Source organism: Pangasianodon hypophthalmus, chromosome 18 (genome assembly GCF_027358585.1).
Source record: "Pangasianodon hypophthalmus isolate fPanHyp1 chromosome 18, fPanHyp1.pri, whole genome shotgun sequence".
Lineage (NCBI taxonomy): Eukaryota > Metazoa > Chordata > Actinopteri > Siluriformes > Pangasiidae > Pangasianodon > Pangasianodon hypophthalmus.
The window spans coordinates 6,241,282-6,268,270 of record NC_069727.1 but is presented as its reverse complement, the minus strand read 5'-3'; the positions used below and the strand labels follow the sequence as shown (position 1 = coordinate 6,268,270).

The 26,989-nt window shown below is 39.7% G+C and overlaps 1 protein-coding gene across 14 annotated transcripts in view; it reads left to right on the top strand.

The window, feature by feature from the left end:
- shank3b (SH3 and multiple ankyrin repeat domains 3b) overlaps positions 1 to 26,989 on the top strand; it is a 31,945-nt gene that overhangs the window by 911 nt on the left and 4,045 nt on the right. For 3 of the 14 annotated variants that reach the window (XM_053241651.1, XM_053241652.1, XM_053241653.1), the window contains exons 1-21: positions 3,548 to 4,453; positions 7,417 to 7,687; positions 10,078 to 10,281; positions 10,531 to 10,602; positions 11,149 to 11,257; positions 12,151 to 12,302; positions 13,996 to 14,163; positions 14,267 to 14,383; positions 16,107 to 16,184; positions 16,363 to 16,429; positions 18,829 to 19,087; positions 20,185 to 20,348; positions 20,969 to 21,082; positions 21,884 to 21,959; positions 22,390 to 22,472; positions 22,586 to 22,710; positions 22,803 to 22,938; positions 23,056 to 23,136; positions 24,439 to 24,575; positions 24,705 to 24,807; positions 24,966 to 26,850. In XM_053241651.1, coding sequence (XP_053097626.1) covers positions 7,487 to 7,687; positions 10,078 to 10,281; positions 10,531 to 10,602; positions 11,149 to 11,257; positions 12,151 to 12,302; positions 13,996 to 14,163; positions 14,267 to 14,383; positions 16,107 to 16,184; positions 16,363 to 16,429; positions 18,829 to 19,087; positions 20,185 to 20,348; positions 20,969 to 21,082; positions 21,884 to 21,959; positions 22,390 to 22,472; positions 22,586 to 22,710; positions 22,803 to 22,938; positions 23,056 to 23,136; positions 24,439 to 24,575; positions 24,705 to 24,807; positions 24,966 to 26,850 — 4,331 coding nt within the window. In that variant the 5' untranslated portion in view covers positions 3,548 to 4,453; positions 7,417 to 7,486. Of the gene's footprint in view, positions 1 to 5; positions 304 to 3,546; positions 4,454 to 6,761; positions 6,840 to 7,137; positions 7,191 to 7,416; positions 7,688 to 10,077; positions 10,282 to 10,530; positions 10,603 to 11,148; positions 11,258 to 12,150; positions 12,303 to 13,995; positions 14,164 to 14,266; positions 14,384 to 16,106; positions 16,185 to 16,362; positions 16,430 to 18,425; positions 18,467 to 18,828; positions 19,088 to 20,184; positions 20,349 to 20,968; positions 21,083 to 21,883; positions 21,960 to 22,389; positions 22,473 to 22,585; positions 22,711 to 22,802; positions 22,939 to 23,055; positions 23,137 to 24,438; positions 24,576 to 24,704; positions 24,808 to 24,965; positions 26,851 to 26,989 lie in introns of those variants that run through there. The other 11 variants (XM_053241649.1, XM_026923511.3, XM_053241645.1 and 8 more) reach the window with 10 other exon arrangements.

Here is a 26,989-nt window from a genome sequence, read left to right as displayed (position 1 = left end):
CACCACTTCTAGCGAGTGATCCGCGTGTCCGTGGCGCGCGGTGCGTCTGCATCTGCGTCTGCTCCTCATCTCCAGCTCTGGCCCTTTTAGACCAAGAAGAAGAAGAAGAAGCAGAAGAGAAAAAAAAAGGGCAGCAGGCAAAGTTTCCCGCCGATCCATTTTTCTGGTTGCCATAGCGATGCGCGAGGACTTGGAGAGGTGCGGCGGTATTGGGATGCAGCGACAGCACTTTGCTCGCAATGTGAATTCACACGCCGCCAGCGATGGAGCTTCTCCGAGACTGCGTTCGGAGCGAGCGACGAGGTGAGACGCGCGCGGGCCCACACACACACACACACACACACACGCGCGTACAGACGCACACACGTCGTCTCTGGTAGGACCGCGTGTGTGTGTATGTGTATGTGTGTGTGTGTGTGTGTGTGACAGAGAGAGAGCGAGAGAGAGAAGGGGCATGAAAATTAAGCTCGAGCTTTATCTTGGAAGAAGGAGCGCGACAGCAGACTGTGGGAGAGGGCGCGCGCGATTTGTGGTTGTGTGTGCGCGCGCGCGCGCGCGTGTGTGTGTGCGTGTGTGAGAATGTCAATCCTACTTGTGGCAACTTGAAGCATGCAGTGTGTGTGTGTGTGTGTGTGAGTGTGTGACATAACCAGTTGTGCTGCTTTATCCAGCTCCAGTATACTTCATCATGACTGCTCTTTCATGAACATCAAAATGATATCATGATGATATAATAACTAGATGGAAAAGGGGAAAGAAAGGACACTAAACTGTCACTGGGAACACTTTTTGTGCCTTTAGTGTGTGTGTGTGTTTCATCTAGAAAGGTGCATAGTGTACCTTTAATGCTGTACCCTAAAAACTAAGAACTGTAATCATGTTTAAAGGTACACCTTATCCACATTTCCAGGTGAAACTGTCCATATTAAAGGTACAGCAGATAAGCGTACCACCCCAGAGACCAGGAAATGTACAGTTTAGTCCCCTTTTTTTATGAGAGTGAGCTTTCACTTGTGCAAAAGCCCATAACTGTTTAAATAAAAAATGTAGCATGCATTGTAAATGCACTTGAGTGATTTGTGGCCTGCTATTTTTTATTTATTTATTTATTTATTTTTGCATTGTATTGCCATGCTTTATCAGCTCTGGAATTTAGGAGATAAAGAGGCGCAGTTTGCCTCAGGGCCTGGAAGTAGGCCTGCTCTCAGATTTAAAAAAAAAAAAAAAAAAAAAAAAGCTCTATTGCAACACTGCTGAAAGCTAGGGATGCATCAGTTCCACTCCATCTTTTTTTACATTTCTAATACAATATCAGAGGTCTGGATATCAATGCTGTTTTCTGTTCACATGCAAGATCTGAGCGTCACTGATAGGGCTGGGCGATACGATGATATAATATTGATATCATGATAACAGATGTCACAAGACACTGAGGTATCGTGGGTATTGTGATGTCTTTTCATCAATTTTTAATGTTTAATGCTCAACAGAAAAGCGTTCAACTTTTGTCTAAGTTTGAATCTTGATTTGTGAATGGGAGTCAAGAGAGGCTGTTGGCAGATGCCCCTGTCAATCACAGTGACACTAGACGAACATGGGCCTGTGTATGTGGAAGAGGGTAGATAGCGCTGCGCTGTGACGCAGCATGGACAGCAGATTGAAAAGACATGGTCAGAGTCGCGGAGGAAACACGTGTTAGCCTGCACAGGTTGATAGCTGTTGAGCGATAGGAGAGCGCTAGCTGGTGGCGAGGAACCTGCAGATGAACAAATTGAGGCGAAAATGGGGGAACTTTATATCTATTAGATAACAAACTCTGGAAGCAGATTTGATAAAGTTTGTACTGTCTGAATCTATAAAACTGTAAAATGTTAAACAGATTTTTTTTCTTAAATTTTCCATCCTTTTCAGTGTTAATATATTTTTGATATTTTTGTACACATTAAATAAAAATATCAAACTATTTTTAAAAATAAAAGAAATGTTTTTTTTTTTAATGAAACACTACTGTTGCATTTAAACCTACTCTTATATCATGATCTATATTATGTGTTGTAGAAATGTCTTAAAATATCGTGACATGATATTTTTTGTCATATCGCCCATCCCTAGTCCACGGTGTAAAATACATCAGTGTTCCTCTCAATTTCTTCCTTGTGTCGGATCGAGGTGTTTTTTCCTCTCCACTGTCACCACTGGCTTGTTCTTTAAGGATTTAAATCTACATCTGGATTTCTGTAAAGCCTGTCAGAGACTGTTGTTAAAAATGCTATACGAATCAGATTGAATTGAACTGATTCAGAGTGGAAAATATGCCTGATATTTTCTGATCTCATGGCTCAGGCTCGAGTATCGATCCTCAGTATCAGATAGGTTCCCATATGAATAGGAAGTGAAAGCATCTGTGTTACCAGGTGTTGCTTTAGACACATTGGAGGGTTTTTCTTTCTTACTTTTGTCCTCTCCGCAGGAGGCTTTCACAGACTTCAAGGCTACTCTTATGTAACCACAAGAGTATGTGTGTAGCTGTGACTTTTCTCTAATGGTCCTCTAGTATCCTGGGAATTGGCTTGATGTGAGGACTTGGTAACACCTTATGCTTTGTCTGCTTTGAAGTGATAATGAAGATTTACCTGCACAACAAATATACCATCCCATGCATAATTATGAGCACACTTGGCATTAATTATGTGCATACTTGGCAGTAGATACTGGCACTATAAGTATGCTATTATGTATGTACTGTTTCAGGGATTTTCATGAATGTGCTACGGAGTACTCATGTGCTGCCCTTCAGCAGAAGAGATATTTTTAATTCTGTCACTCTCTATGCATTTAGGATTGATCAGGGGTGTATGTGGGTGGGAGGCAGCCGCTTTTATTTCTGGCCTGCTTTCAATATATGTGTGTGTGTGTTTGTGCTGGTGGAGGAAAAGGCTAAGCTATCAGTGGTGCACAGGCTTTCCTTCACTTCCTGACAAAACATCCCGAGGAGCCTTGGCCTGATCCAGTCGGGAAGAGGTGCAGGAAGTGAGGCTGAGATCACAGGAAGTGGCTTGCATGGCCAGAAGGGCTGAGCTTGAAAACAAGGCCAGTGGAAGTTTCTAGATTAGAGACTGCAGAGGTACGGGCTGAGGTCTGACGATGACGGGCGTTCAGGCCATGTTCCAATTAGCCATGGCGCGTGTGCATGTGTCTGAACGTGTGAGACAGCGTGTGTGAATGTGTGGGTGTGCATTTGATGCTTTTGATGTATATGGAAAATGGTGGATTGCTGAGAAGTATATTCATCCCTCCAGCTCATCCACTCCACCGCTGTCTCTCTATCTGTTTATCAGTATATCCATCCTTTCACATACAGTATTAATCTTTTCTCGATGTCTTCAGGCTGCAATATTTTGGCCGTATCACCTATGTCTCATATATGAAATATATATGGAATAAAACATGGTGGCTGTTACCAAATCAAAGTTGATTATTTCCAATAACAGCATGTGTATTATTCGTCTTATTCCACAGCAATTTGCAAATGAATACATGTTTTATTATTTAAAGAATGAGACTTCATACTTTTTATCCATTTAGGATTACATTTAATAGTGTCAGTGAAACTTCCAGTTATCACTTACATTATAACAGTTATTGTTACTGAAAAACCACAAAACCCTCTGTTTTGAAGACTTTCCCATGGCAGAAAACTAAAAGACACAGCTTTACTTTTGACTGTCACTGGAGACTCCTTCCAAAAAATGTTAAATAAACCAGAGACAAGACAATGTGGTGTATATAGAGTATGTTTATATATACATATACATCTAGTACTGTGCATTCATTCATCATTAGTTACTTAGTAGATGGTAAGAAGCTAAGCAAACACTGGCAGTAGTGATTTCTAGAAAGAGATACTAGGGCAAATTTAGGGTTTAGTGATTTCTTTACAGGCGCAATGGATATACTCAATAACCTTCAAAATTAATTCACCATCACGTTATATGTCACATAGGATTTCAACTAACTGGGTTACTAAATGGATCTGAGTCATAGTCATAGTAAGATAAAGCTCTAACCATGCTGATCTGTAGTAGCAGACATTGGCTCTTGGTGGAAATATTAAAAACAACTCATTTTATTGGTCAAGATGTTTTTAAAGGGCTTGCTGATTGGCTGAGGTCTGCAGCTCAGGGATCCAAACCCTTCCTGTTGGCGTTTCCTTTTTCCTACTAGCTTTCCTGCTCTCTGGCATTCAGCATCAGGGCTGGGCTTGACGTTTCCTGAAATCTCTGAACTCACAGCGATACCTAAGAAAATTCTGCCCTGTTACTTGTGAAACGTAGTTGGAATACTATTTAAAGGACACTGCTGGACATTTAGAGGGAAATTTTTCCAGTGCTCTGAAGATTCCAGGGTGACACGTTGCCTACAGTGAGCTTCACATGGGAAATCCAGGCCAAAGGTGAATAATATGACATCGTATTTTCTCATTAGATTAGAACATCTTAGCTTTTTGAGCTTATTATTAAATGCTGGTTATCAGTATGTGAGTACGGAAATGGAATTGGAATAAAGTGTGTGTATATGTGTGTGTGTGTGTATATATATATATATATATATATATATATATATGAATATGTTATTAGGCTGTTGACAAATCAAGGTGCATTTTCCTTTTTATAACCCTAGAATCAATGTGCATTCCATTTTGCTTTGTCTAAGTAACACATGCTCTAGATATATTTTGCTCAGGTCTTCAGTCAATCTGAAATCATACAACTAGAAGGAGACTAGCATAAAATTTTAATTCTGTTATGGAAAGTATCTAAGCTTTGAAGCTCATACTGCAGTCAAACTGAAGCTCAGTATTGTCATTAATGCTGCAACTATTAAAGAAATAAAGAACATAAGAAAACTCTAGCTATTTTATATACAGAAACCCTCTTAACTCTCTCAGATTTCACTCAGCATAGTCTCAATCTGGTGTGTGTGTGTCTGGGATAAAAACGAAGGGTGTTACTACCTCAAAATTGATTATTTTCCAATAACAGCACATCCTAAGTGTTTTATTTCTGTTGTATCACAGCAATTTGCCAATGTTAACATTTTTAAATAATGTATTAAAGAGCGATATGTCATATATTTATTAGTTTATAGTGACATTTAATGTTGTAGAACCTCCAGGAAGTTAGTTCCTGTATCATTTACATTATAACAGCTATAATCCTTGGTTCCCTTTTTTTTTGTCTTGTCATTTTTTTAAGACAAAAAATGCAGCTTGTCATAAATAAACGTCTCTTTACAGGAAACTTCACCATACCAACAATTATACACACTTATAGCCATTCATGGGGAGCATCCACCATAGAAGTCCCTGTGTTAGTTGTTACTATAGAAACGGTAACATATTAACATGTGTTTTCAGCCGGCACTATTGTCAGAGCTGGTGTTATAGAAAATTAATCGACATTCTGACCAATCAGAATCAAGAATTTATCAGCACTCTGGTGTATGTCTGTATACATATTAATAAGAACACCTGTATCCCAGTCCAATTAGCCAATCATGTAGCACTATAAAATCAGAAATATACAGAATACAGATACAGAAACTAGACATTTGAAGGAAAAACATCATCTGGTCTTTTTCCAGTCTTCAACTGTGCAGTGATCCTGTGCTCACTGTAGCCTCTGTTCTTGGCTGTCAGGAGTGGAACTTGATGTGACTTCCTGCTGTTGTAGCCCATCTGCTTCAAGGTTCAGTGTGTTGTGCATTCTGAGATGCCTTTCTGCTCACCACAGTTGTAAAAAGTGATTATTTGAGTTACCATAGCCTTCCTGTCAGCTTGAATGAGTCTGGCCATTCTCCTCTGGACTCTCTCAATAACAGTGTGTTTCTCCCTGCAGAACTGCTGCTCATTAGATGTTTTTCATTTTTCACACCTTTCTGTATAAACTTTAGAGACGGTTAGCCAACCCATCTGGCATCAACAGCCATGCCACGATCATAGTTTAACTGATGTTTGATGTGAACATTAACTGAAGCTCTTGTCCAATATCTGCATGATTTTATGCATTGCACTGCTGCCAGATAATTGGCTGATTGGATAATTGCATGAATGAGCAGGGGTGCAGGTGTTCCTATTAAAGTGGCTGGTGAGTATATATACATACAGTGTCTTAGACAGCCTACGATTTGTTTCTGCATTAGTATATTAGCAGAAAAGGGCAGATTTTAGGTTTACATATATTAATTTTAAGAAAAAAAATGATGTAAGTTGTTAAAGAATGTGAAATTAAGTAATAGAGCACTTTTCAGGCAGGACCTACAGAAGAACTGTGTCTGGCCAATTTTCTTATTAAACTGTGAGACAGTGTACCTGAGAAAACTGATTCAATTTAAAATGCAAAGGGTTGTCATACCAAATATTGATTTAATTTAGCTCTTTATGCTGCACACCGCTCTCTATAGTGGTTTTTTTTTTTCATTATTTTTAAAAGTGTCTTCACTTTACAGAAAAAGACCTTTGCAGAGAATTGTATATATGTATATGCATAGACAGTATGTATGTTATGCAGTGCATGTGGGTTCGTATTTGTATTGATGTGTGTGAATCATCTGTAAGTGGTCAAATGTATTTCACAGTGAAAGCAGTTATCGGTTATCAGAAACAGTTATGATGATGGCTGTTTATGATTAATGCCACTTGACCTCTTGACCTTTTGTTTTTTTTCCATCTCCCATGTTCTCCCATTGCTCTGTTATATAAGTGAGGGCTTCCGCTCTGCCTTCCAGGACAATAGCGAGGGACTTTCTTGTACACTGCCACCGGGCGTGTGATTGCACATGTGAGTGTGTGTGTGGGAGGTGGGAGACGTGCCTGTATGAGTTACTAGTGGCAGAACAGGTGTGTGTGTGTGTGTACAAATTGAAGTTTTGTGTGGATGCTAATGGTTTGAGTGGTACATGATGGAAGCGTTTGCAGCATGTGTGTGGTAGTGCGGTGTGTGTGTGCGTGTATGTGTGTGTGTGTGTCCTCTCGAGAAAGGAAGTGGAGGTGCCGTAGCTCAGCAGAACAAGCAGAGTGCAGCGTTGCCATGGTGACATGTAATACAGGGTTCCCTGAAATTCCATTTTTTCCCCCAGATGGATCTGTTTCACAGTGTCCATGGCAACCACTCACAACCGGCAGATGTCAGGTCTTTTTTTCTACCTGTCTCAATCTCTTTCTCACACATACACATAAATTCACACACACACACAAATTAAAATAGTATGCTGTACACCGTGAGCTCATACTGCAGTGTAGAGACATGCTTTTAAGATGATTATGAAACCGTGTGTGTATGTGTATGTGTGTGTGTGTGTGTGTGTGTGTCTGTGTCTGTGTGTATGTGTGTGCTTGCGGGTTCGTTGTGTTGGTAGGGTTGTGAGGCCAGCGTATTGACCAGTGCACACCCACCCACCCCCACACCCTCACACACATTCCCAGAGCATGCCTATGAGTCCACCTGCCGACGGCAAACATGAGGCTCCCGACAGGCCGCGGCAACAGCACGCCCCTACCAACGGAAACCATGGAGATGACAGCATTCGTGCCTCTCCGGGGTCTAAGGGCGTCTCCAACGATTCCATGGAAGATCTCCACGGAAATGCCGTCATTATCCGCATCGGAATCCCTGACCTTCAGCAAACAGTGAGTCTGTGCAGCACTTCTTCTTCTCTGATCAAAGTTCTGAGAAGATCTGTGTGAGGTCAGGAGCTATGATGGCATCGACGTACTGCGTGACGCTCTCTGTTATTCTCTCTTATGCACGCTTAAGCAACCTTTTCCAATCTTCCTGTCATGTCAGTGTACTCATTATGCATGTCATGCCCTTTTGTACTTTCAAGGTCTTTCATTTGGACTGCTTTTGCCAGAAAAATAAGGAATAAAACACTTGGAGGGTGCTGTTATAGGAAAACAATCCACAATGAGTTACTGTTACAACCCCAAAGTTTTTTATTCCTCTTATACGACAGCACATGATTGCAATTCTTGATGAATGACACTTTGTGTTTTTTTACCGGTTAAAGTTACATTTAATGTTGTGCAATGTCCACAAGACAAGTGAGTTCCTATTATCACTTATGTTATAGGAGCTACACATAGTTGCTCCCTCACCAGCCTCTCTTTTTTTTCCTCTCTTGTAGTTAATAAGACCAAAAATACAACTTCTCCATGTTATGGAGAAACCGGAAAGTGCAATCCTGAAGTCTTTCCGATGGTGGAAAATTGTCACTAGCGACTCCTTCCGTAAATGTTGAATAAATTTCAATGGTTATATGTTTTCTTTGTTAAATAACAACACATTTTATTCTGCTTATTATTAGGCTTAAAGTATGTGTAACATCTGCCATACAAGTCCCTGTGAATCAGCTGTTACTATAGAAACTATAGCATATTAGAATGAACACATTAATATAAACTTATTATCTGAATTACAGCTGGAACTACTGTCAGATCTGCTGGTATAGAAAATTAATCTTGATCTTCTTCCATTAATCAACACCCTCAGAATGGAGCTTCAACAGTGCTGTGGTTTAAAATCAGTAAGAGGTTGACCGCAATGCAGGGTCACGCAGGCCATCATTTCCATTACCACAGTCCCATTCAGAGAATATGTGCGTGTGTATCACAGAATAGAGATGAGCTGGTAGTTCATGGATGGAAAAACATTTCCATTCTTCATTGGATTAACAATGCTTAACTCAAATGTTTGGTGTAAAGCAACGGTTCTTAGACTTTTTGCCTTCATGAACCCTTTAGATTTACTTTATGAACATAAGCTTAGGCTCATTATTTTAATCTGTCTGTAATATTTTGGCTCTTTTTTAGTGCCATTGAGCTTTTTATTCCTGAACTTTTACACTCATATAACACAATAGGTCCAAGTTGGCATTATTTTTAGGTTAATTCTTTTTAGCATTGAGGTTTGGATTAGAATTAGATTCAGTATATTCATGTGAGCGGTCAAACAGGCTAAATGCTACGAAAACTCTCAATAATAAATATAGTAACTTTGATAATGGTGGGCTGTGATTTCCCCCACTGTAACAAAAAAAAATCTCAGATCTCAATTTGAGAACCACTGGAGTAAAGTGAGAGCTGGTCTGTAGAGAGGCTACTTTGGAGGCTAAGAGACTTTTGTGGAAGCCTATCAATGGCTAAAAAGCGCTAGCTCACTGAACCTGAGTGATATTTTGAGAAATCAGTCTAATTAATGATGATACCTACCAACTACAGTAAACTTGCTTTCCCTTGCATTTTCCTATATTCTATGTGAATGAAGTCTTAAATCAATTCAAGCAATTCAAAAATGGCAAGTCATTCAAAGCTCATATACTAGCTACAGATTAACTCACTGAAAAACCAAGGTGTGTTAGCGATGTATCATATTCATAGCTTGCTAGCTACATTTTCCTCAGGCTTTCTGTCACTCTTCAGTCACAAAACTAGCAGGAAAATTATTATTAAACTCAGTTATAGGAATAACAGAGCTCTGGAGTTGATACTGCAGTCGGCACACTGACCCTGAATGAATCATCTGAACTATTATCTCAAAGAATACAGCAGTATTTCTTAGCTATGATGTTACCTTACTTGTTAAAGTTATCCTCACTTTCTCAGACTATGGAGATATAAATAACTGTGCCATTTAGACAACAGAAAGAAACAGTGAGTTTGACCGAGTGAAAGGATAGTGCAAAGTCTTTATTCATTAATAGTAACATGGACCAAATGGAGCTTTGCTTTGTTTTTCTGTCATGTTTTGCTATATTTTAGTTAGCTAGCTAACAAGATAAAAACATTTCTCCTCACCCGTATGAGGCAGTAGACTGACATCTGCTTCCTGTATGTGAAGCTCACTAATATCACTAGTTTGCTTAACAGAACAGCGTTAACTAAATTTAAAAATTAATGACAAATTTGACACTATGTTACATTTCTAAATCTGAATTATCAACCAAAAACTGGAACAAAATGTATGAATTCTTCTCAGTGTAAGTGTGTGTGTTGTTTGTGTGTTCATATTGTTTGTGTAGAAGTGTCTGCGCTTGGACTTGGAGGCTCCGGTGTGGGTGTGTAAGCAGCGGGTTTTGGTTACTCTGACGCAGAGCCTGACAGACGTGCTGAACTATGGCCTCTACCTCCCGGCTTTCAACGGCCGAGCCGGCAAGTTCCTGGATGAAGAGAGACTGCTCAGGGAGTATCCTCTCCCTACTGTCACACCTGTACCTTACCTAGAGGTACATTAATGCAGCTGATTAATGCTATAATACACCTAATGCTAAATCTAATGCTTGAATCTAAGCTGTAGTTTTTGTAAAAAAAAAAAAAAAAAAAAAAAACACCAGTCACATGTCCCCACAAGGTCAACAGCCTTGTGGAGACAGTCACACAATACATACACAAATCACTACAAATAGAATGGAAAGCCTGTCTTTCTGCTTTTGTGATTAGTGGTGTGGTCTGATTTTGTGTGTGTGTGTTTGCAGTTTCGTTACAAGAGACGTGTTTACACTCAGAGCCATGTGGACGACAAGCAATTAGCCAAACTTCACACTAAGGTAACACACTTGACAGAGGGGCTATAAATTCAGTGCTTCAGTATTCTTTTTATAATTTTTTTTGTTAACATTTATTTGTAAAAAATAAGCCATCTTTCTGACCTCATCCACATTAGTATGGATATGTTTTCTCTGCTTTTGTCTTCTGTAAATAATGAAACTCACTGAAAATGATTTTAAAAGCTGAAAATACATCTGTATGAAAAGAAAAAGATGTTTTCTAGGCCTGGCCTTTTAAATTTAAAAAGGCATTTTTTCCACACTCCAACAGATGGCCTGAAGAGGAGAACAATATGCCATTTAAGTTTATAGTTAATTTTTATTTTTCTAATTATAATAAATCCAGTTCACACACAATTTAACAGTTGAATATTAAATGTTAAAGTACTAGAGTGCCATTGGAGTTCCATAACTGAGTGTAGATACATTATGCACAATATAAACACAGCATTCCTGCAGGCAAGATGTAGTACTTATATATATATATATATATATCAGTATTATTATTGTCATGGCATTAGTTATCACAGTGTGTTTCCCTTTTAGGCCAATCTGAAGAAGTTTATGGAGTATGTTCAGCAGAGGAGTGTGGAGAAGGTGTGCAGGTTCCTGGAGAAAGGGCTAGATCCCAACTTCCATGATGTAGAAACTGGAGGTGAGGATGAGATTTTTTTTAAGTTCATTTTTGTCACATTTTTAGCCATACTGAAATTGTTTGTTTTTGTTATTGTCTTTTTACACTCCATGTAAGGGTTCTTTGACTTAGAAGCCAACAACAAAATGAATTTTTTAGATTTGGAACTGTTAACCACCCAAAGAACCCAGCTCTATTTAATCATATTGCCTCTTTCTCTCAGGAAATGCTTAAAGGTTCTGTGTTGAGTCCAACAACAACAACAACAACAGCAACAGTTTTCCATTGTAGATTTTTTAAAATCTGGAACTATTAACCACCCAAAAAAACTCATTTAAGAGTTTTATTTAAGATTCTAAAGCATTCTTTGGCTTTTCACTTAAAAGTGAAAATGCTTAAAAGTTCTGTGTAGACACCAACAGAAGGTATTTCCTTTTTAATTTTTTTTCTTTAATCTAGAATTGTGAACCATTTCCATTTAAGATCCTTATGGGTTCTTTGGCTCTTTCACTGAAGGTTCTATGTAGAATCCAACAGCAATGGATTTCCCTTTTATATTTTTTTAATATAGAACTATTAACTACCAAAATGCCCTGTTCCATTCAGTGTCCTAATCTTTGGTTGTTTCTCTTAAGGAGTGCTTAAAAAGGTCTGTGTAGAACCCAACAACAACAGATTTTTCTTTTAGACTTTTTGTTTTTTAAATCGAGAACTGTCAACCACTTAGACCACAAGATTTCTTCGGCTCTTTCTCTTAAGAATGCTTAAGAGAAAGAAGAGCCCTTGATGAAACCTGTTTTCTAAAAGTGTTCTTTCTAACCAAGAGACAAATTGCAGCTATTTGTGAGATCAACAAAATGTTTGTAACAGACCAGACATGTGTGTGTGTGTGTGCGTGTGTGTGCACCTTCCAGAGTCGCCCCTTACCCTGGCAGCACAGTTGGACTCAAGCGCTGAGCTGATTAAAGTTCTGAGGAGCGGAGGAGCTCACCTGGACTTCAGAACTAGAGACGGCATCACCGCACTTCACAAAGCCGCACAGACGCACAACCACATAGCTCTAACTGTGAGTTTTACACACACACACTACACACACGGTCCAAGCCCATCTGCAGTGAGCACCATCTGTGTGGATATGCACTTATCTTGTTCTGTGTTTTACTCTAGTCTTTTGGGCCAGATGTCTCTTAAACAAGAGGAATATAAACATGTAGAAGGGAATTTTGCTGGGAATATTTCCACAGAAAAATTCCACAGAAGAATCTGTGAGAGATTAACAAAGTGGCATTTAGTTACAATTAGCCAACATATAATCCCATAAAAAGAATACAAAAAATTGATTTTTTCATGTACTATTTTCATTGTCATAATGCCAGTGCGAAAGTATGGCATAAGACTGTTACAAGATTCATTTTTGGTGACCTTGAGTGCCAGGGGTGGAAAATACTTGAGTAATTGTAATTCGTTTCTGTACTTAAGCATTATTTTGGCATAATTAAATACTTGTATCCTTACATAATTAAATTTTCATTAAAAACCATACTTTTTTGTCCTTACATTTTTATTCAGACCTTCAAAATACTTGTTACAAATCTCTTCTTCTCTCATGCAGCCAATGGGCTCCCATGCATTTTATTTACTTTTAAGTTTAAATTACTCAATCAAGTTCATCAATGAAAAGCATTAAGAATCACATCAATTCATCATGCTACACAATGTAGTTAGTGCTATACGTATCTGTGTGTGTGTCTGAATATGAATAAGCCACCAGACTGCAGTGTTGAACTTGAGGATTAGCGCCCCTGGCCCTAGCGCAGTAAAATGTTTCAGTATGAAGGAGTAAGCAGAGAATCATATAAAAATGAGTATAATGAGTCATATAAAAATCTCCTTTTGCATCCTAGAAAGCTTGACTTCCATCTAATTTGAAAAAATGTTCAGAGTAGCTGTATTTAACTAAGTTAGCCTGTTTTCTTTGCTAATACCAGGTTAGATTAGCATCGATTCCAGTAGCTAACATAAATTAGCTAGGCAACAAGTAAAATTCTAGCTAATGGTAAATATTGGTTATTTACATGATATTTTACTTCTGCAAACTACATAGCGTTAGTCTTGCATATGACCAGCAAAAGAGATTGAATGATGTTTTCAGGCATAGTTCCTTTAGCGGTTTCTCGAGTACATTTAAAAAGTAGCAAACTAGGCATTTTTTTTACTTTTTGAGTTTCATTTGTACATTTTTGGATGTATACTTCCACTTTTAACTGAGTAAGATTTGAAGACATTATCTATACTATCACTTACATATACTTTCTCAGTACTTTTTTCACCTATAAGTGAAGAGTGGCGTAATTGAAAAAAAGGGTTTAAATTAGAAATAATATATTAATAAGAGGCGAGGTGGTGTGATATCTAATCAGATCAACTCCTGTCTTTCTCCTTACGAAACGAGTGTATGCCAGTTTCATAATGACATATGTAAAGATTTCCCATCAATATTTTAGTGGTAGAAATAACTAGCTGGCTGATAGAACAACAAAAGTCTTTTTTGTGCTTTTGTGTGTTCATTCATCTCCTGTTGTGTTTCTCCACCCACATCAGCGCAGACTCATTCATTGCCACAAAAATGGCTGAAAATTTACGCCCAACCAATTTACCCGTACGCAGGTGTTATAGCGCTAATTTATGCTTGTGTCTGAATGAAAACAGAGCTCTTTGTTTCTTTTTTTTTTCCTCTCTCTCTTCCTCACACTCTGTAGACCCTATTGGATCTGGGAGCGTCTCCGGACTATAAAGACAGCCGTGGGCTCACTCCTCTGTACCACAGCGCTATGGTGGGGGGTGACCCATACTGCTGTGAACTGCTGCTGTATGATCACGCTCAGCTCGGCTACAGTGACGAGAATGGCTGGCAGGAGATCCACCAGGTAGCACACACACACACACACACACACACACACACATATATACTTCTTCACTGTACCTGCAGCACTAGGGGGACTAAAGCACAGGGGTGGTGTTGATCCGCAGGCATGTCGACACGGAAACGTGCAGCACCTCGAGCACCTGTTGTTCTACGGAGCTGAGATGAGTGCGCAGAATGCCTCAGGAAACACAGCGCTGCACCTGTGTGCTCTCTACAACCAGGTACAAATACATACTATATACATACATTACACACACACACACATACACACACACAAGTACTACATCCTGATGCTAAGTTCTCAAAGTGGTATCCAAGGACCACCAGGAGTCCCTGATGTATATCGAGGTGGCCCGTGATTTTGTGATGTTATAGTGGTGAAGATCTGGGTTGTCAGGTTTGTATAACAAAACAAAGACAATGACTTTTCAAAACTCTTCCAAAAACAAAACTTCTGAACGTCTGAACGTCCCAAACCCTGTATTAAACTTTAAAGTAATTACTAACATTGACAAATATATTGTAAAATTTAAAAGGCACAGTCATTTGTAAATGAAGCTGTCTTAAACCATGCAGGTTTTTCTAGACAGTTCTTTCTCCATGAAACCAAGAAATATAAAAAAAAATCAAAGAATACAGAAAAGAATAAATAATAATAAATAATAAAAAATGTATACTGTAAAAATAGTTTACTAATCATATTTTATATGCATTTACAACAGTTAGAATATCTCTGAATAGAATTTCTACTGATACACAGCACAGTTCACCTGTTAATACATTATTAATATATTAATTATAACCTGGTGCGTACAAAACAGACTTTACATTTATAGTTTTAAAAACTGCAGTTTACCTATCTGCTTTGCAAAAAGTAGTCTATCTGTGCTGGGATATCGTGGACCTGGCAACCCTGGTGAAGCTCACCATCATTTGCTATGAACATTGTTATAGTCATTATATAAAGAATAAAATACAAGACATGCTGTTCTAGGAAAATGAACAATGACAGGATGGTGTGATGCAGCCTGGTGCACATCTGAGTTACAGTTACCACCCTGAAGTTGATTATTTTACAATAACAGCACATTTTTTATTCCTTTTGTACTACAGCAATTTGCCAATGATAAAAGGTTTTTTAATTTATTAAAGGACGACATATCATACTTCTTATAATTTCATTTAACGATGTATTTATTTTAATAAGACAAAAACCCAGCTTGTTAAGTTACAGAGAAATGACAAAAACTAAAGTCCTCTGTCCTGAAGACCTTCCTGTGTTGGAAAATGTAAAATTACAGCTTTACCTGTGATTGTAATAAAGCACTGACACTGGAGACTCCTTCCAAAAATGCTAAATAAATGCCTCCTCACAGAAAACTATATCAACATTTGCACACATTTAAAAAATATGTATTTTTATGTGATACGTCCACCTTACATTACAACATTACAGAAAATGAATCAACACCTTATGACCAATTAGTTTCAAGAATTCAGCAGCGCTGTGGTATAAATAGTTATAAGCCTGATTAATTACATTGCCACATAGATTTAATGGGTGATTTAAAGCTCAATCACTTACAACCAAATAAATCAATAACTGATGTCAGCTTGTGTCTAGTGCTGTTGTGTGACAGAAAATGTTTTAACACAAAGTGTAAATAGTTTTGGTTCCTGTGGGTGGAAAACTTTGTAATGACGTGAAGAAATAAATAGGATGATGTTTGCATATGGTGCCTAATATAAAAGAATTATTAAAATACATTTTGTTCAATCAATCAATCAATCAATCAATCAACAAAAGATAGAGAACCCCTGCTTTAAAGATGTGTATATGCCTTTATCCTTGATCCTACACCAGTGTACCCTCTCTTCTCTCCCTTCTCTCCAAACTTCTGTCCTTCACCTCCATCCCATCCCGCTCGTTTCCCGTCTGTGCAGGACGGCTGTGCCCGAGTGTTGCTATTTCGAGGGGCAAATAAAGACATCAAGAACTACAACAACCAGACAGCATTCCAGGTAGCCTGCCTCGAGGAATTTTTACTTTTGAAACTTTTGTTTGCCTGAATCTGTTGGATCTAAAGAATTAAAATAAGATCACACATAACAGCATGATTTCAAGATTGTGATTTGTCATGGCATAATACAATTTATTTGAAAAAAAAAAAAAAAAGAATAATCTTGGATACACCTGTAGGTGGCCATCATCGCAGGGAACTTTGACCTGGCTGAGATCATCAAGATCCATAAAACCTCAGACGTAGGTAAGACATACTTTGACCTTCTTGACCTCACTATAAGCTCTCGTACCTTGAGGTTTAAACAGTGGTTCCTACTCATGTTCATTTGATTGCACAAATAGAAAGCCATTCAAAACCTTTTGTCCAAGTTTCAATAATGTAATTTGTTTTAATAAGAAATGGGGCGCCTTTTCATTTTAACAATATCAAATATAAAAACTCAAACATGTGATTATCTGCTCAGATCGCTGTTTTAGCCCCTGTGTAATATATACTATCTTACCCAGTCTTACATTCTTACTCATTCTTGCAGTTTCAAGTGCTGTGTTTATGGTTTGGTATCTATGAGCAGGTGCCACTTTTGCCAGTGGATTGGATTAAATCTTAAAAATTGTCTGTATTACATTTTTACAGCTTATATAAGAGATTTAATCCAGTTCAGATGCTAAAACATCTAACTGTAATTAAGTTGCTCCATTTAAAGAATAAAAGATAGCACTTAATTTAGATAGTCTACTTTAGACAAACCGGCTATAGACTGTCATGAAGCAGCTTATCAACGGATTCTTAACATGTCAACAAATGTCCATCTGTCTTCTAATAATGTCATAAATTTAATAATTAAAGTACATATTTAAAGTACCCTATTAAATGCCTGTGGTCCAGCTGAGTTCTCCGGTTTCCTCTCATCTCCCCAAAACATGCCAGAAGGTAGAACAGTTACTCTAAATTGCCCCTCGTTGTGTGAATGAGTGTGTGAATATGTGTGTGTGCACGGTGCCCTGTGATGGCCTGGTGTCCCACCAGGATGTATTCCTGCATCATGTTCAGTGTTCTTTGGATAGACAGATCCTTCATGACCATGACCAGGATAAAGTGATCACTGAAGATGATTTAATGTTTTGGGATCTTTAGGTACAATCTATCTGGTGCAGGTGTGTTAAAAGCACTTTTATACATTTTAATGTTTCTAAATCTTGCTTACAGTAATGTTTTTATTTGTTATTAACTATCATTATTAAAAACATGGTTTAAAACCTTGCAGGAATTTTTGAGACATATAACCAGGCCCTCTTAGAACCTGTTGAATAATTAATAATGAACGTTGTAATAAGGTTCTCTGTTCACTGAAGGATTATCCACTAAAAATCAAAATACGTAAACAAGTGAAAGCAACAAAGTTCATAGCCTATGATCTATGTGTGCTATTTATATAATAAATATTAAGAAAATAATCAACGACAGGGTGGTGTGATGCAGCCTGACGTAAAGCAGAGTAACTGTTACCATTATTCTCCAACAATAGCGTGTCCTGAAGTGTTTAATTTCTTTTATACTACAGCAGTTTGCCAACAATGACAAATTTATGTTTATTATAGAATGGCACATTATACTTTTTTCTCCATTTATAGGTACACTTAACATTGTGAAATGTCAAGGTAATTCCTGTTATCACTTACATTATAGCAGCTATAAACAATAGTTCCCTCACCGGCCTCTCTTTCCCTCTCTCTTGTGAATTAGCTCTTAGTATGGAAACGATAACATTAGAATATCTGTGATTTGCATAACTGTTGGCACTACACAGAGCTTTTGCTATATTAAATGAATCAACACCTTCTGACCAATCAGATTTGAGATTTAAACATGAACAAAAACAAAGCGTTGCTGTTGTTGAGATTCAGTTGATAGGCTGCACTGTGAAAGTCTATCGGTGATTTCTTGACTGTTAATAAAGTCTAAAAAGTGGACTATTAAAGAAAGTCTAATAGAATAATCTAATGTACATACTGTGTTTAATCTCTGCTTCAATAACGTATCAGACATTACACCATCGTTATACAGCGTCTTTATAATCTGTGTGTGCTCTCATTGTAAATCTCACTGCTCCTCCATGTGATCTTAATGTAACCTGTGAATCATCTGTTTGTAATTTCTATATGGTCTGTGTGTGTGTGTGTGTGTGTGTGTGTGTGTGTATGTAATGACGTGTTTTCTGTGTATTCTCTGTATCCTGAAGATTTCTCTGCTCAATCTCTGGGTTGTCCATGAATCTTTTCTGTAACACTTGTTCAATCCCTTTGCACAAATTTTGTGATTCTTTTGTAGAATCTCTTGACTCCTAAAAAAAGGGCATCATTCTTAATGTCTTGACATTTTTATATTTAAATAAATATAATTTACTTCAGCTGACTGAAGGGTGGAATTGTGAACCAGTCAAGGCATGCAGAATAATGCCCAGATGTGTCATAAACTTGTCATAGTTGTTGATGTGTGTGTGTGTGTGCGCGTGTTGTAATTGTGTGTTATCTGCATGTTTGAAATCTCCACTGAATGTCTGCCGGAAACCGCAGAGAATACACAGACGCTCGACTCTGTGTATGCGTACGTGACCATGAGTCGATGGTGTGTATGTGTGTGAGACTGTCTCTCTGTTGCAGTGCCTTTCAGGGAGAGCCCCTCATACTCGTCTCGGCGCCGCGGGGTGTGTGTGTCACCACGCCGCTCCCTGATGCGTTCGGCCAGCGATAACGCACTGGACGAGAGTCTGCCTGCCCCCTCGCCAGCCCCTTCACTACACAGCCTGCCCCCACTGGAGCCCGATAACACCATACCAAGCCCACACAGTCCACAGGGGGGACACACACGCAGCCTCAGGAGACACACCCGTGGCCATCTCAGGTACTCTTCATTAGGGGTTATCAAATATTTGGCTCCTTTAACTGGAAAAAATTCTGTGGACCACTTCAGTACTTCAGTATAGATTACACAACATAAACCACCTATTCAAATATTAAGCTCAATATTAAAATGTGTACAATAATACAGTATTTTGGATATTTATTGGAGCCACAGAGCTTTTTATTCCAGAACTTTCCACCAACAGAACACATTTAATCTAAATTGACATTAGATTCAAATGGACATTATTTATAGGCCTACATGTTTTTTGAGTTACTGAGGTTTGGGTTAAACCCATTCTGAACCTGATGATGGCGCCCCTGCTCCAGGGTCCCTGGTTCGATTCTGAGCTCAGGTTACCGGCCATGTTCACATGTTTCATGTGATCTCTTGTCATGTCTATATGGGTTGGCTTTGGGTTCTCAGCTCTCCTCCCATCTCCCAAATATACACCAACAGGTAGATATACTAAATTGCCCCTAAATTCACAAGAACTAACTTGTTTTAATTATGGCTTGTTAAAATTGTATCATGGGAAGCTTGACATATTTAAAAGTCTCTAGACCTATAATAATCATATAAGTTCAATGATACTTTTAAAAACTATGATTAACAGTATCACCATGCTATGGATACCGCTAGTTTAATCAATTTTTTTTTTCTGGCCCAGAAATGTACTTCACCCCCAGCTGAAGCAAGCTGCTCATACATAGATTTAACAGAGGGGATGGAGTCGATTCAGGGATTCAGACTTTTCAGTGTTTTCATTTCAGTTGCATTTCAATGCACAGGCAACAAATTGCCCCTTTAAACCAGTCAAGTGCAGGTAAAAAAAAAAGACATTAAACAAAAAGAAAACACATCTCTATTATGAGTATTGCAGCGTTAATGAATTAATGCCAAATTTATTCCCACTTCACATCATTCCACTGTTATAAGCTTTTAAGGTTTTTTTAGGATTTCACAGTTCATCCTTTTAAAATCTACTCCTGCAGTGTAATCCATGATTTCAGTCAAACATCTGTTGGGGTGTTTGGATAACCTAAAAGCCTACAGTTCTGACATATCATGTGTGTATATTTGTGTGTATGTTGCAGCCCTGGCAGTCCTGTGCAGAGGGATCCCAGTCCCCCTGCTGTATCGCGAGGGCCAAAGCGGAGGCTCTACAGCGCCGTGCCTGGACGTACCTTCATCGCTGTCAGCTCACACACTCCGCAGGGTGAGGGTGAGATCACACTCAACCGCGGGGAGAGGGTCAAAGGTCAGTCTGTCTTACAGTATGTTAGGAGCATCTGTATCTCTATACAGTGTTCCAAAGCAGGTTGCCACTGTAATAATAAAATATACTGCATATAAAACCCAAACAGCCAAAACAGAATTAGAATTATTCTGTAAATTAGATGTACTGAAAACACTATCAAAGTGCATAATGTAACTTACTAGTGTAACAACAGATTGCTTATATACACCTTTATATAACCAGGGCAGCCATAGAGTGGCTCAACAGTTAAGGCTGGGTTTTTAAGGCTGGATTTTTACTTAGCCTTTTCTGCTCCAGGGAGGCCGTAGTACGGCTGCGCTCTGATCCCAACTTCATTCCAAGCTGGTATATGAGAAGAAAAGATTTATACAAATATACTGTGTATGATAATGATAATAAAGACTGTCTACTTTACTTCTTTAACCCCTTAAACTTCCAGCACCCAGACTCACATTCCTCATGTTTGTCATTTGTAATAGATATTAAATAAACTGTTCAGTAACAATGATTCTTGTACTTTAAGGGGTTTAATAGGACACAAATTTTTTTTTCTCTGAGATCTGAGTGCAGCCTTAATAAAACTGGGAAAACCATATTTGATGACTCAATTTCTCTCCTAGTGCTGAGCATAGGTGAAGGAGGATTCTGGGAAGGCTCAGTTAAAGGACGAACTGGTTGGTTTCCTGCGCACTGCGTAGAGGAGGTTCAGTTGAGACAGTACGACCCACGACTAGGTTAGAACATACATACATACATACACACACATCTACAATAGTATGTCCATATTGCAAATCAAGAGCTTGGGAAAAAAAGGGAAATTTTAAGTGAACTTAATGAAACTTTAACAAAGATACAAAATTTTGATATTTAAAACTGGCTAAACATTCAGATTTAACATATGGGGTTCATTCTTGATGTCACTTCAAGTCAATCCCATTTGGTTTTAATCTTTTGAAATGTACATGAAGAAATATAGAAAAAAATCTGTGTGGACAAACCCTTCACATGGTGAAATTTTATATGTTTCTCAACCAGAAGTTGCAGCATTTTGAAATCTGGTTACTTCCAAAAATGAAAAAGGAGAAAATTGCATCTGAAGATTTAATCCTAATTCTTCCGAAAGACACCAGCACACTGACTGTCTAAAAGCAAATGCTATATATTGATTTCAAAATAATAAATATGAGCACAGCTACTATGTCTATCTTTATAGCATTTCTGCAGCCGTGTTTGTTAGACTGGCTCCTAAGATGATCGTTGAAAAAAGGTTTGAAAATAAAAACCTTTCTATGCTGTAAAGTAAAAGTGTTAAAGTATGTTATGGACAGAAAAAAAACTATTTTGGTCTAAAAATGATTTTTCATCATTTTTGGCTGTTTGCCAGAATTTAGCCACAGTGACATCCAGTGGATTTTCCCAGACTGCTACACGTATTGTACATGTGGTTGAATTCATGCATTAATTGTTTAACATATACACATATCATGATTTAGTATTCAGTATGTTGTCACACCTGAAATGGATTTGTTTTGCAGAAACAAGAGAAGATCGCACCAAGAGGCTTTTTAGGCATTACACCGTTGGGTCCTATGATAATTATACCTCCTACAGGTACACAATCTCTTATTCCACTTCTCTCTCCTCTCTCTATATTTTGATCTGGAATATGTACTATAGTGCAGCCTGCAAACAGTTATAACATGGTAAATGTCATCTAAAATGCTTGAACACTAGTATTCACTGTACACATGCTTGATATTGTGCTTTTTAAATGTGGGCAATGTTATATTGTATACAAATATGAAATTTGAAAATCAGTGGAATCAGTTACACAAATGTTGTTACACACAGAACACGAATACAGTATTTCCATGAAAGATTTGAGAATCTTACACTTGTGATCAATTTCAGGGATTTTATACTCACTGACTAACCAGATCTCATGTAGAAATCCAGCACGCCAGATGTGCTTGATTTATGTTTTCTCATGAAATGTAAGAAGATGTGAAATTAATGTCTTACAACTGACCTGTGTCCTCAGTGATTATGTAATTGAAGAGAAAACTGCCACTTTGCAGAAGAGAGACAGTGAGGGATTTGGCTTCGTTCTTCGAGGGGCTAAAGGTAATGTAAATGTAAATGTACGCTACTCTCACAGTGCACACACACTTCCATTTACATACAGATACCTGTTATATGCCAATTGTGTCTTATGTGTGTGTGTTCTCTACTACCAGCTGAAACTCCAATTGAAGAATTCACTCCAACTCCTGCGTTCCCTGCGCTGCAATATCTGGAGTCAGTGGATCTGGATGGGGTGGCATGGAGGGCAGGGCTACGAACCGGGGACTTCCTGATCGAGGTGAGCAGCTCTGGGATTTAAAACTGTTACTGAGCCTGGAAAATAAGTTTGTAAGAGTTATTTGAATAAATACACCCTTCTCTGTGACTCAGGTGAACGGGGTGAGTGTGGTAAAAGTGGGCCATCGGCAAGTGGTCTCTCTGATTCGGCAAGGTGGGAGTCGTCTTCTTATGAAAGTGGTATCAGTGACACGGAAACCTGACACCGGAGATGTTGTTCGCAAAAAGGGTGTGTATCCAAATACCAAAAAACACCACACATGCAGTCATAAGACCATAAGAATCCCACTCTGGTGTGTTGAACTGTGTCTCTGTATGTCACTTGTTTTGTTTGATGGCTCTTCAGCTCCTCCACCACCCAAGAGAGACCCCAGCACGAGCCTAACCCTGCGCTCAAAAAGCATGACCGCAGAGCTGGAAGAGATGGGTAAAACACACACACACACTCATATACACATAGACAGGCCTAAGGAATGAGTTTTGAACCCTTTATCATAACCATTAGCATTATTAGTAAAACTCCAAGCGCTTGAAGGAGCCAATTTGAACTAATTTGCCTACATACAGAGGAGACAAGCTTGGCATAATGACAGATTATATATGGCATGTGATGTCTGCTTTATGGAAAATTCCCATCATAATGCCTTAATTATCACCTCCTGAATGTGGAATTTAATGGGAGTTCATAGTCCATTATTGTTATCTCTCAATACAATTAAATTTTAATGGGTTTCCCCTAGGAATATGAGATTTTAATGGGATTCCTATTTTATTTTTCAGGGTTAATCATTAATGTATAATAGACATTACATTATACCACCTTATGCAGATCTATCCAGCTATCCAGCCATACAATCTGTCCATAACATGCTTTGGAGTTTATGTGTTTTTCATGTGAATCTCACAGACACTCTGGGCTTTAGCTCTTCTATCCTAATTATAGCTACTAGGCCTACTATTACTATAACTACTATTATTATTATTACGAGTAAGAAGAAGAATATCAGCAGCTGATGAGTTGAATCAGGTATGATAATTGTGGTAAAATACTAAACTCTGCTGTGTTGTAACCTGCTGTGACCCCTTAAGGGGGTCAAGGCCAAGTCAAGATCAAATCCAAATGAAAGCGAGACTGAGTCAAGATCAGGACCAAAAAACATCTAATTTATTTTAAGAACAGGCCTTTACTTCAACTAGTTGGCTTCATTCATGCATTATTCTGAACACTGATTATGTTTTTAGAGGAAGGAATTACTTCTTGTCAAACTTTGACACAAGTGTAACATATGCAATGCAAAAACTGAACCAAGCATCAGTTATTAGTTTCAATGTTCGGTCGATTAGTTTCAACTGATTCATGTTGATTCATCCCTGCTTCTTACCTACAAGCATCAAGGAGAAGAAGGGGAGGTAAGAGAAAACATTATGAGACCGATTCAGTGTGGTGGGGGTATTTACTGTGGTGGGGGTATTTACTGTGGTGTACTGTGTGATGTTAAATTGTATGTGTACAGTAGACATTGTGAAAGAGCAAATGTGTATTTTCATATATGTGTATGGCCTTGTATTGCTTAGTTTGGATTGTATATATGGCTTGCAGTGGCGTCAAGGGAATTTCTGTTTGTGCTTAAATGTGTGCTTTGTGAATAAAGCTTTGTGAAGTGTCTGTTTGTTTCAAAAAGGGTGTCTTGAATTTTTTTGAGTGTGTGTTTATGTGTGTTCCTCACAGAGAAGTTGGATGAGATGCTGAGTTCTCCAAAAGAGCCTGTCGTGGTGATGAGGCAACGGCCTTCAGATGCAGACTCCAGAGCAGCCACTGTGAAACAGAGACCGACCAGCCGACGCATCACACAGGCCGAGATTAGTGTAAAACACACACACTTATGCATATCACATTGTTCATATTTATTTCAAATGATCAGATAACATAATACTTGACCAATGTAATACTTAATAAACTATTTTACTATTTTGCTGATTTCTGTGTGTGTGTAGTCTCTGTTGGAGAGGCAGGGGATGCAAATATCTCCTGGGGTGTCCCTTGGTGTGGATAAAAGTCACATACAACTGCAAGGGATGACCAGAACTAAATCATTTGGTAAAACCATGAATGTAGTTACTATATGTGGCCACTCATGCACATGATCACATAATCAGTCTTCTTGCAGACGTCTTACAGTCTCAAAAATTTTACTTGTCTAGCACAGGAAATTTATTCACGCTTCATATCTGATGAACATAATTCATTTTGTTCAGGTGCACCAGAAGATGAAAGAATATCTGCTTTAATTGGGGAGCACCGCTTTCCAAGAAGCTCCTCAATGACTGACAGCTTCCGACAAGACAGTATCCCACCCCCTCCACAAACCGCACCTCCTCCCCCTCCTACACCATACTTCCTGGAATCAGGGCCTCCTCCATCTTTCTTGCCTCCTCCGCCCCCAACACGTACAGCCAATCAGACCCGTTCTAGCTTCCGGCCAGGTGCAGAACCCAAGCTCCATGGTCCTGTCACAACTGACCGCCAGAGGAAGGCTCGTTCTATGATTATCCTTCAGGACACCGCCCACCTTCCAGTAGAGCCCGCCCCCATTCCCAGGCCAGCAACACCTACCTCTGGGGCAGCTCCTCCTGAGCGTGGTCGTAGGCGTGGCCAGCCTGTGGAGAACCCATATGCCAATGTGGGCCGTTTGAGTGCAGTCTATACCCCTGCTAAGCCCCAGCGCAGGAAGAGTCCACTGGTCAAACAAGGCCAGGTTGAGGAGGGCACAGCTGCCCAGGCTGGCACTGGTAGGGATCCCTCTCCCCTAGGAGGAGCTCGGATCCCTCATAGCAGCCGAGCAGAGCAGTTCCAGCAGCAGGTGCTCTCTGAGAGGGCTAGGATTACACCTCCAGGAGCTCGTCGCAGGACCAGTGTGTTCCTTTCTGTTGAGGGGAGCACCACCGAGCCTCAAACCACCCCCTTACTATCTCAGTCACACTCAGTGGATGAACTGGCTGAGCTGCCACCTCCAGCACCCATGCTTTCTCCTGGTCTGCCACCAGGGGGTTCCACATTTATACATCCTCTCACTGGGCGTCCTTTGGACCCCTCCTCTCCGTTAGCACTTGCTTTGGCTGCAAGAGAGCGTGCACTCAGTGGCCGTACTACACCCACTCCCACACCCACTCCCTCACCATCACCCACTCAGGGCAGAGCAGTGGAGAGACCAGAGACAGAGGGAGGAGTCACACCACCTGCTGCTCTTGAGGCTTCACCTTCTGATTCCTGGAGGGAAGAGCCTGTCAGCATCACAACAGAAACTGCTAGTCAGGTGACAAATGGCAGCCCTGTATCTGGGCGAAGTTTGGAGGAGTCCATGGTGCCACCAACCGTGCAGATCGTCCAACCAGCATTGATTGACACAGAGCACAGCCAACCAGTAGTTCCACCTTCCATGCCTTCACCTGCCCCAACCCTCTCAAACCTGGCAGGGCGGAGCATGACCATGAGCTCAGAGGAGGAAGCAGAGCCCTACACAGTCACCTTGCCCCCTGCACTTCTCTCATCTAGTGATGAAGAAACCAGGGAGGAACTCCGCAAGATTGGCATAGTCCCACCCCCTCAACCCTTTGCCAATGGCCTTCTAATAAAGGAAACGCCCAAAGTCACTATCAGTATTTCTCCAGGGGCGTCTCCAAGGCCTTCTATATCAAAGATCTCCTCTGGCAAAGCAAGTGACTCCACAGCAGACTCCGGCGTTGAGGACCCCCACATGGAGACCACTAGTACTGTTTCCACAGTCTCCAGCATGTCCACTTTGTCCTCAGAGAGCACAGACTCTGCCCACGCCAGCAAGCCACGTTGCGGGGTGGGCCGCGGCCGCCCCGCCCATCTCAGGGACCCACTGCTTAAACAGTCGTCAGACAGTGAGCTGCTTCCACACCCACCCAGCACAGGCCCCGTCCGTCCACGCTACCTGTTCCAAAGACGCTCTAAACTCTGGGGGGAGGAGACCAGGGCTCAAGTGGGCATAGCTGATGATAGTAGGCCTGCTGCAATGGGGGCAGAGTTACTAAGTAAAGATACGCATTCTCTAGGGGAGGAGCCACCAATGGGAGCACTTGACCCTGGTAGAAGGTCACCAGTGGGTGGCGCCAGGTAAGAAGCTACTGTGAGTCTCACCTAATTGCAGACACTTGGCCTAAATGGTTCACACACCTGCATGTACCACAGCAAAGTCTTCTCAACTTTTGAGCAACACACACCACCACTGAACACAGCTGTTAGTGTTATGTAC